Below are 11,217 nucleotides of genomic sequence, written 5' to 3' on the forward strand. Positions count from 1 at the left end.
AATATCACTGATTTTCAACTAAATTTCAAATTCAACTAAAACTTCAAGAGGAATTTCAGCCTACCATTTCTGACTTCCTTTGACTTAATTTTACCCGTAGCTGGAAACTTTCAATCCGCCTTGCGTATGGGATGTTGGCGTAGACTAGTTATAAAATTATTTTACACATTTTTTATGTTTTCCCCAGCGCATAATGGTGACGATATGAAATGAAAGTTCAGCGAAGTGTCTAGGATTAGTCATTTTTGTTCAAACAAAAGTGCTTCCAAATCGCATATCTTTCGTGTATATTATGTGTGATGTGGACAGTTGATTTAATGAATCATTTAATGAATTTCACATAAGTGATATCATCAAATTGCAGCTAAGTTTCATGTTATTAGAAATTTACAAGCCTCCACACGAATAGCTTGTTTAAACATAATATTAAAATATTTACTTACTGCCGACCAGCGCTACCTTATTTCAGTCACGATTCTAACAACAAAAAGATTTTTAACACAGGATGTATCAATAGATATACAAATACTTTACATTGATTTAAACAGTGTATTACACATAACAGATTACACTAGGTTTTCGATTTTCTGTACCCATGTATAGCAATTTATGTTAAACATTTGCCATATTTTTGTTTTGCTTATCAATTTCTATCACAGTTTGGGTATTGCATATCCAATACAAATATATCATTTAAAAAGTTATCAAAAATCCCTTATTTAAAAAAAAAGGGTATGAATACATGTGATATCAAAAATACAAAAAAAAAAACAAAAATATGAAAAAATCGTGTCTTTCCCGTAAAAACCGTATGGCAGGGAGCTAAAACCGTTTACTTAACTACATCAAAAATATTTTTACGTTCAAAAAAGTTGTCTTAAACTACTTTTTCGAACGATTCTTAAAATCATTACAATAGCGGAGAAAAATATTTTCCGTAGGTATTCGTATAGTTATGTTACATGGAGAAAATTGCAACTGCAAAAAAAAATGTTAAAGTGTGTGTAACATACTTACAACTATACAAAACTATATTATACTATACTATACAAAATGTGTGTTTTACAATTCTCTACAACTTATTCGAACATAAAATTTAGCTAACTCTTCTAGTTTTTATTCTATTCTAAAAAGACAGGTGTTCGTATAGTTGTGTTAAGGACTGTATATTCACAAATCTACTAAGTGTAAAAGATCAACCTTTTTAGACGGTAACTGATTAAAGCCAACATTTCTGCCGTAACCAAATTAATAAATGAGAAATTATGCAAATTAAATCCAAATATCCGCATCAAGAATAAATGGTATCAATTGATGAGTGATAAAGAGTGGTATTCATAAAACCAACAACTTTGAAAGCGCTAAATCAAAACTCATTCATCGACTTCGAATACCATGCCCAGAATTTAAATATTTTCTAAAATGGCTATTCACCCTAGGAAATGGCCAGTTCCGAGAAAAATGCGCGGATCATTGGCGTAGAGAATTAAAGAACAACTATTCATATGATCATTTACATTATAACAACGTCACGATCGAAGACCGGAGAAAATGGCCATTAAGAACACACTGCTGTGACAGTGCAGAACCATGCGGTAAGCATTAAACGTTCGGTTGAAGCGCTATATACACTACCATCACCCGACCCGGGACGCGGTTACTTTTGTGCTGCTGATTTACCCGCACCATAACGATCATTGGATCTTTGTACGCACGTTCGAACGTGTTGAGTACGCTTTCCCCACGGTTGCACTACGCCATCCGATTTTGTTGGTGAGTAATACGAGCCGATGCTGCCATCGGTGAAAGATTGTGGTACACTTGTGTACCACTCTCGCACTACGTCACCATGGCACCGTGTGCGTTGTCCAGATGAGTCATGGACCGCTAACGTAGTGTGCTGAGCAAGGAACAAGCAACAGAAAAAAAACTCCACAAGTGTGTGAGGGCATCAAGCAGCACCACTCTTGCTCGGCTTGCTTTATTTGGAGTGCCTCAACCGTTGCTGTAATGGGGGAGATAGAAGGTTTTTTTTCGTTGTTTTTGTAGTTCCCTGTTGCTCCCACAACGCCTCGTTGCTGTAGCACGTGTTTGTGTTCGTGGGACAAAGCAAAATGTGTGCGAACGCACACTAACCCCACACTATCTTCCAGTGGAGATAGTACCAAAACCACATATACACACACCAGGAACACGAACACACAATCGCATGCAAGAGGAAGTCCAGCTAAGCGTCAAGATCGCAAAACGCCGGTACAGGAGAGCACACGGGTGAATGAAATGATGCCGCTAAGCGAATGTTGCCCCACCGGATCCCCAACGGAACGCGCACCACACACCAGCAGAAGCGAGGCGAGTGGCAGAGAAAACAGTGAAGAAAAAAAAATAGCGACAAATTGTGCACGCTCTATCGAAAAAGGAAATCAACTCAGACTCAGCGTACCTTAGGCTCAAAGAACAAACGGAATGTGAGATGGGATCAGGAGGGAAGACGCGACCCAGACGTTTCCCTGCTTGCAAGTGTTCGCTTACTTTTGGAAGTTCAAAGCTCTTTGCGTCCTTAACCGCTGCTTGCGATCGAAAGAAGACACACATTTTCACATCTATCATACCGGCCGGGCTGGCTCCTTTCTGATCGCTTGGGCTCAACTCCACCATCGTTTCTTCCACCAGAACTACCGATCTAGAATAATCTCCAGAACAAATCCCGATAACACTGGGGCGATAATCGATAGCCCGTACCGGATCAGGTCGTTGGCACTATTTTCTGTGCACCCGGTACGAATCTGCCTCACTTATAGCGATGAAGTGGCGAACCGAGTGTTAGTGCAGGGAAAGAAAACCACCTGTTTATTACCATTGGTAAATTGCAATATGAGACGGTTTACTAAGCGGAGCATACAGTGGTGGGCATGAGTGGTGGGATGATATTGGATTAGCTCCGTTGCCATCTTGCTATACGTGCGATCATTTGTTGAGAAATGTTCGTCACCATGCAAGTGATAAGTAATCTTCTATTTTTTTATAGATACCGACACCAATATCATATCATAGAAATTAATGTAATCATCCATTGCTATCAGTTTGTACACAGAATTTGTCCATTGGAAGAAATTTCCAGGAAAAGTGAATTAAGCATTTACTTCAAACGGACAGATTCATCATGTAAAAGTCAAACATGTATTTAATATTATATAACTGCTCATTGTAAGGCTCAGGCTGCTTATTGTAAGGTGCCAAAACTTTAAACGCAGTGCATGCAGAACACGCCGTCAAATGGACCTCTCCTTATGCTTTAAAAAATCTTGGAAGTTGTAGCAGGCAGAACATTTTATGTTAATAATGAAGAACCAAACGAAACACGGAATCGATTCAACGTCTTTTAACTGCACCAAAAAGTCGGTGCGGTGGGTTTGTGTGTGTGTGTGTGTGTGTGTGTGTGTGTGTGTGTGTGTGTGTGTGTGTGTGTGTGTGTGTGTGTGTGTGTATGTGTGTGTGTGTGTGTGTGTGTGTTTGTTGCAACTTAAAATAGAGATCTCGGCACGACCCAGCAAAACCAGTGGGAAACACTTATGTGGAGTGTGAGTCCGCTTCTCTGCGTACGTAAAATGCAGGGGCGGCTTATAGTAATTCTGCTTGGAACAGTGTGAGAGGCCATTCAAGATCGAATGTGCGCTTGTGCGTGTGCCTTTTTCGCGTGGGCGTCTTGCCCCGTAACCTTCCCATGGATTTTCTTCCTGGCAGATCACCGTCCATGCTTTGTTGCGCGCGCCACGCTGCTAACAGTTCGGACGGACATATTGGACAAATGCTTTAGTCACATTAAAAAAAAAATCGTTTCGAGCCAACTGTGAAGAACCTACTGTTCAAAGATCACATTATCTTTCAATTCAGTCAACTGAAGATGAAAGCTCAGTAGTGATGATCGCCAGCACGGTGTTGAGGCTCGGCAATCGATTCAGTAAAAGCGTTACCATTGCAAACCACACAGCGCTGACAACCCCCACGCATCCAATTACTCAAGGTGATCGAGTTATAAATAAATCGAAATGGACTTTTTTATGTGAACTAATGATAAAGGTGCGAACTTTGCCAAATATACGATACAGGACAATGCATTGTAAAACTGTAAACCATATGGGTCTAAGATAAATATCGAAATAAAGAACATATTCCGGACATTTTGAGACTGATCCTCTGGAAAAGAAATCAAACTAAAAAAAGGTTTCCGCATGGAAACGATGTTGGAACAGTGTTGAATAAAAATTCTGTTGCTTCTTTTCATTTTTTAACGAAATTCACATCAATTACAAACGTATATCTCATCTTAAATGTCTGGCAGAAAATTAGCGAGCGGTCTTGGTATGCCATTATTGGCTTCCAAGACAACATTTAACATTAGAATTTGCTTCTTTGGCATTCATATTATTGACTTTCATATTATTCTTGGCTTACTAATATAATAATATTAACCTGATCATGCAGATAGTCTAAAACCAAACTAGACTTATTTATATAAATTAGGCAAATAATCAAGCATGATGGCCAGGCCGTGATTCATGAAGCAAGTGTGAATAATAAAGTCCCGGTGTTTTCCTGTGTTGGGGCGGTCCGGTGACCGAGGCGATAACGACGCCGGTTTTCACACGGCAAGACCGGAGTTCAAATCCCTTCCAGACCGCCTCCTCGTACGTAAGGCTGACTACTTTACTACGCGTAAAATCAAGTCACAGAAAACCAGAAATGGCAGGCCGAGACCTCTCGAGGTTTGTAGTGCCAAGGAAGAAGAAGTTTTCCTGTGTAATGCCGGTGCCACTACCATTCGATTATCGAAAAAATAATAAAAGCACCGTTGCAGTACATCCTAATGTGTTTTGTGGTGTATGTCCTGCTTACAGAGGCCTTTCTTCATATTCTCTAATGTTGCAGCAGCCTTTACAATTTTAAAGTAAGACCTTGTCGCTTTGTCTAAGGTGTCCAAACTAGAATTTTCGTGATTTCTATTACGCAACTTATTATCCTTACACCAAAGAGACTCGTCGCTGAGTACAACACAAATGGGGAAACGAAAATCTAGGCTGAAAAGCGTTTGTAAAGGATTTATAGAAATCAAAGCGAAATGTTACGCTGCACAGTTGCTTTTACACCTGTTTACAGTTACAGTCGAATCGCTCACACATTTTCTTGCCATTCCATAGTAACGGCATATGATTCGGTCGTTATGTCGCGCATTCGATGGTAAGGGCATGCAAATCTAAGCAAGCAGCTCATGAGTCGCACCAAACGGTGAGCGATTCGACTGTAACTGTAAACAGGTGTATATCGCGACCTCGAGACGATCATAGCACACAAACAAACATAGACTTGAAAACGGGAAGCGCAAACCCACCGTGAAATGTCCTGTGTACGCTACCAGCATATAGCATAAAAACTGCATCGCGTGCCTTCGATGACGAACAACGAGATATGTATGCTTCAAAGTTTGCACGCACACATTCAAAGATAGACACAAGCTGGCGGCGTATCTGCTTGGCGTGGGAATGATGCACGTGAGAAACGTTAGTGCACAACATTTATCTTGCTTAAGAGTGTTGAAGCGAAAGTGGCGCAGTGCAACCCGTTTGCAACTGCAGAACTGCTGTTGCAGTTTTCTCCGGTTATGGGACGACGAAAAAACTATGGGATTTATTTTTGGACATTGCTCTCGTTTATGCGTATTTTGCGTTCCTTTACAGAGAATCTATAGTTTTCTTCGATCGAAGCTGCTTGAATGTAACTGTTATCAATAAGTGTATACACGCTTTTTGGATGCACACTGGGATAAAAAAGGGCTGCTATTTGTAAGCAATATGAATATTAATTGTCAACGTACCATCGCTTCGCATAATGTATACGACGTTTCCTTTCTCGAAGAGCTCCATGGTGTGTTGATTAAATTTTCCCTGTCCCCTCAACTGTGTTTGGAGAAGAGCATACGCGATTCTTACTACTGTAAAAGCACAATTTCACAAAACACCAAATACTCGGTACAGTCGTCTACACAATACAGTAGTAACACTAATGAGCACTAACTGAACACGGCTTGTGATGTAAAGTCGTTACCACGAGCAGCTGGAAGAGAAAATGAGAACAAAAACAAATGCATTAATTCCAATCTATCAAGCAAAAAAGAACGAATACGAAGAGTACGATTTAAGCTTCGCTTACTTTGTTGACATATTAAAAATAAAACAGTTGGCACAATAAATAGACAAACAATTGCGACCTCTTACATGATACACAACCAGTCGAAGTCAAAAGAGGAAGTAAGCCTCTGAATACATGAATTTAGAATAGAAAGTTACATAGGAAAATACGAGCACTATTATGCAGGATTATATTTTCAAATTAGTTGTTCATTTTTACTCTCGAATTTTCTCGCTGAGCCACAATATCTGTAGAGCAGTCATGAGGATCAAATAAAAAAGAAAAGAAATATCAGAACGATAAAAAACACAACAGCGCTCTGAATGGGATTTGGTATCCGGTGCTGCCGAGGTAAAAACCAGCAACGCTAGCACCGTGCCACCAGATCACTCCGCTCCGCCAATGGTACATTGCATTTGATGTATTGATATGAGGTCTGGCCCGCAAAATTAAACTAAACCTAGTAACACCCGTAACGCCATTTTTACGAGTGGCACAAGATTTTTTTCACGTTATCTATAGAGTCGGTCGTATGCGCTAGAACACATTTCAACATTTCCTTCAGGCCTTTCTTCTTGGCCCTGCTAACATCTGCCTCTCTCGCATATGCGAATTCGATATACACTTTAACATTTGTTAAATGCTTATAATTTTATTATTAGCAATACGGCAGGTTGTTCTTTGTGAATAAAAAACTTATTCAACAACCCACATTCCAAGTAACAGTTCTATCGTCAGACCGGTGAGCAGCTTCCTAACGATTCACATTTTTAGTAGTATTCGAAAATATTCGTTCCCAAGAGAGGCTAAAAAAAAAAGATTGAAATTAATAAACGGCATAAATTCTTTGAAGGAAATGTTTGACCAAACTTACTGCTGGTGTCATGAGAATACTCTCGTCGTTTGAGAAAATTTAATATTAGATACTGAAAAATAAAATGTGGATTCAACATTATTTAGCAAAGCGTAAAACATTACCTCATGAAGAGTCGATTTTTGTCATTTTACCTTTTTGATGGACGTACTTTTGAGTTGTGTTGTGCTGGAGTTTGAGTTGTTTTGGTATGAATGTTTGTTGAAGATGCATTTCTTCAGCCACTGTGTTTTTAATGAACGCAAAGCAAAATGCTGGCATCGGATTCCGTAACGATAACAAGTGATGAATTTGAATAGCACCACTATTTGTACAACAACCGTATGTACGTACTCTTCCACATAAGTTGCCCCAAAACTGTGAAGGCTATTTCGTTAAAGGAATACTGTCCTCAGTCGAGCACTTTTTGACGGTGGAAGAAATGGACAGAACACTTTTGCACCGAATCATAGATGGCGCTCCCGTACGACGTTTGCTTGATTGTTTCACTGCCGGTATTCTTGCCGTTCCTATTATGCTGCACATAAATAATAGCAACACACGTTTCATTTGTTCTACAATCACTTTTACAACATGTGGCCTTAACTAAGAAGTACGAAATTCGAAATTCCAAACCACATAGAAACCGATGCAGTGGGAATGTTTTTAAGATTCTAATAAGAATCCATCATCAGGTTGGCTCTTACGGTAATGTTGCAACATAAATGGAAGCTCAATATAGCATAGAAATGGAACACTTCAAACGCAACGTTTCCCAGACCGTGCCGGAATCCAGCGTCCTGTTACCTATTGGAAGATTGCTGTATCGCAGACACTTTTACAGTAATTTTCTCAAACATTAATTTTCTCTACCATTTTTACATTGCGTTGGGGATGATCTCCAATATGGTAGCTACACCATTTTATAGAAGGGCTGATCTCCAATATGGTAGCTACACAATTTTATAGAGTTAGATAAAAAAAAAACTATGGCGTTAGAGGAAAACTGTATGCCAACTACCTATAGAACTATGGCCGATGAATGTTCTCAACATAGAGCAGAAACCGGGAGAACCAAAAAAAAAATGCCATCTGCGTTCCTACAGCAGCTGTCGCCTGTTGTTGGACCGCATTTATGGCTCTTATGGTTTGTGTTGGGGACATGAACGATTTTGTCCCCAGGACGCCAAGAGATGGTTCCCCTTTTCGTGCAGCTTTCTGTACTCAAATTTATTATGCCAAAATTGCCATCCCATTGCCATGTTCTTCTTCCTTAACTGTATTGCAAAACAGCCTAACACAACCCTCATTCGTGGCCCCGGTGTAGTGACGTACTTGCTGGGGAGAGTATCGCTTGCCTACGGTAGGGATCTTTTTTGCATCGGCGGATAACGGAAGCCGCAAGCCACACCGTCCCAAACCGGAACACTTCTCCAAATGGCCATAGTTTAAGCCACCAACGCCATTTTGATGGGGTGGGTTTTGGCTGAGACAAACACTTACCGTGCAGGTGAGAACATTCGACAGCAGCAGCTGCTCCTCTCGTATCGACACGAATCGCCAACGCAGCGAGAAACCGTTCGATGGCCGAGGAACCATGCGAAAACTGCGTGCGTGTGGCTGTGGTTATGTTCGTTCTCTTTACCAGCAAGAATACAACGAAAAAAGCAAGGATGAAGCTTCACGGACGCGGCAGAGAAAGAAGAAATATGCCGCACCTTACCTTTGCCAATGAAACTTGCTGATATAAATACACACACACGCATACACTGTCACAAACACATACGCCAAGCTCTATTTTTTGAGGGAAGATTGATAGAAGAAACAGGAGCAGAATTCGCAATACAATTCGGATGTTCCAACACACTAGCACGCCGTGCTGTACGACATTCACACTTGCCCACCTGCCTGATTTGAGGCGTTCGAAGAGACTGCGGCTGCTCGCAACGGTACGCGGCGAATACGGCGAAACCACTGGACAGCTGCACTCACACACGCGAGCACAAATTCACAATTGATGTCGAGCAGTAGTGATGTGCAAACTGAATCAGAATGAGTGAATGACTTAAATCTTGGTAATGAATTAGATGATTTAAATCATCACGAAGAGTTATTTCAACTCACCTTTGATTTAATTCTCCGTGCCGACTAACCACTCACTCACCTCGTTTTAACTCACTCACCTCGTTTTAACTCACTCATCTCGTTTTTACTCACTCACCTCGTTTTTACTCACTCACCTCGTTTCTACTCACTAGAGATTTAAATATCGTATTGGCATATCGCGAGTTCATTCCGATGCTCATTAACATTTGTTTTGCTTCATTAACATTTTGCGATGCATTAACAAAGTTTTGCCCAAAGATCGCTTCGATATCATATAATAACTGACGAGCAGTATAGTTAAAAATTTTAGTGCGGCCGTACACACAAGCGAAAGCGAAAGAAGATAATATTTTTTTTTATGAACAATCTATCCTTACGGCTCGTTACCGTGTTGTATTTTCTTAAATCATCGTGTGATCGTGACCAATACGATATGCCAATACGATATTTAACTCTCTAGTGATTAAAAACGAGGTGAGTGAGTTAAAACGAGGTGAGTGAGTTAAAACAAGGTGAGTGAGTGGTTAGTCGGCACGGAGAGTTAAATCACCAATGAGTTATTTAACTCATGATTGAGTTAAAACGCAGTAAGTGGTGAGTGGCTAGTCGGCATGGAGAGTTAAATCATTATTCAAGAATAAACTCTTAAAGAGTGAGTATAAGATGTAACTCACTATTATAACTCATTCACTCTGATTTAATTCACACTACTGAGTGGTTATTCCCATCACTCGACTCGAGCGACGCTACGGTGTACATAAAGCTACCCAAGCAACAATTCACCACGGCCTGCATTCACCATTCCTTCTTTTGCAGCGTTTGGAGGGGTGCTCAAGGGGAAATTTTCGAGGATAAATATCCCCCTCTCTTTCTATTTATAAACTTCTTCCGTTCGCACTCATGGATGATTTGGCACACACTCGAGTTTGGTTTATGATGACCAAATGTTTACGTTTTGCTCTCCTTTTATTATTATACCCATCTCGCTTACGCCTATAGATTCACCATGTTTGGGTGCATATGTGTATGGGCATGTGTGCACTCGTACAGGGTTTGTCTCGTTACTTTACGATATGAATGGCATATATTATACCGTCATTATTGTTTTTTTCAATTCGTTCGAGTACTTTCATTCAATCCCGAAGTGTTTTTAGTTCTTCAATTTCTTTCACATGGTTTTCGATATGATTTTATTGTCAAAACGGTAGGTTTTGTCGAAAAAATGGGTAAAAGACTCGAGACTTTGTATGCAGCACTGTGGCCTGTCATTTGTGATGTACAGTGGGATTTCTGAATGGTCAAAACTCATTTGATATAAACATTGTGCATTGTTCCTTAATACTGGTACTAGACAGCGAGTAGAAGATAATTATATACATTGTAACATGTGATTTGAAATGCTGATATTCTTATTTTTCCTCCTTTCCTGAATATCTATGCCCGATCAAAAGTATTCATCGAATTAATGTTCCGTTACCGTCCGAGAACGCCGTCCAAGTTATAGGCCCGATTGTTCACCCCTAGTGCGACCGAAAACTAGTACGAAGCCCTTGAAAGCCAAAATGAATGGTCAGGTTAGGGGATACGGGGTTTTTATCGAATAATAACAACATTTTAATCGACTTTCTTCAACCAATTTTGACCACACTGAAAGCACACTGAAAGCACACTGTGAAGCTTTCGCAACGTGTACTGCGGATTGCATACCTTTAGGCGTATATCCTATAGTGTCTAACAAATTTTGTCAGGGGGAGGGGCCTTCTCGAGTCTTTTACCGTTTCCTCCTTTGCTGAATATCAATGCAAGGTAACAAGTATTCATCGAATTACTGTTCCGTTACCGTACGAGATCGCCGTGCATGTTTTAGGCCCGATTGTTCACCCCAAGTGCGACTGAAAATTAGTACGAAACCCCTGTAAGCCAAAATGAATGGTAGGGTTAGCGGAGAGGGGGTTTTAATCAAATAATAACGATATTTTATTCGACTTTCTTCAACCAATTTTGACCACACTGAAAGCACACTGAAAGCACACTGTGAAGCTTTCGCAACGTGTACTGCGGATTGCATACCT

At 40.3% G+C, this 11,217-nt stretch overlaps 1 protein-coding gene across 5 annotated transcripts in view; it reads right to left on the bottom strand.

Annotated features, from left to right (window-relative positions):
- Positions 1–8,985, bottom strand: part of LOC118512366 (kinesin-like protein Klp10A) — a 39,123-nt gene extending 30,138 nt beyond the window's left edge. For 2 of the 5 annotated variants that reach the window (XM_036056735.1, XM_036056715.1), the window contains exons 1-3: positions 8,763–8,985; positions 8,543–8,678; positions 5,873–6,111 (exon numbers count right to left, since the gene is read on the bottom strand). In XM_036056735.1, coding sequence (XP_035912628.1) covers positions 5,873–5,921 — 49 coding nt within the window. In that variant the 5' untranslated portion in view covers positions 5,922–6,111; positions 8,543–8,678; positions 8,763–8,985. Of the gene's footprint in view, positions 1–5,389; positions 5,442–5,872; positions 6,112–8,542; positions 8,679–8,762 lie in introns of those variants that run through there. The other 3 variants (XM_036056705.1, XM_036056695.1, XM_036056724.1) reach the window with 2 other exon arrangements.
- Positions 8,986–11,217: the final 2,232 nt, after the last annotated feature.

This window comes from Anopheles stephensi, chromosome X (genome assembly GCF_013141755.1).
Source record: "Anopheles stephensi strain Indian chromosome X, UCI_ANSTEP_V1.0, whole genome shotgun sequence".
Taxonomy (NCBI): domain Eukaryota; kingdom Metazoa; phylum Arthropoda; class Insecta; order Diptera; family Culicidae; genus Anopheles; species Anopheles stephensi.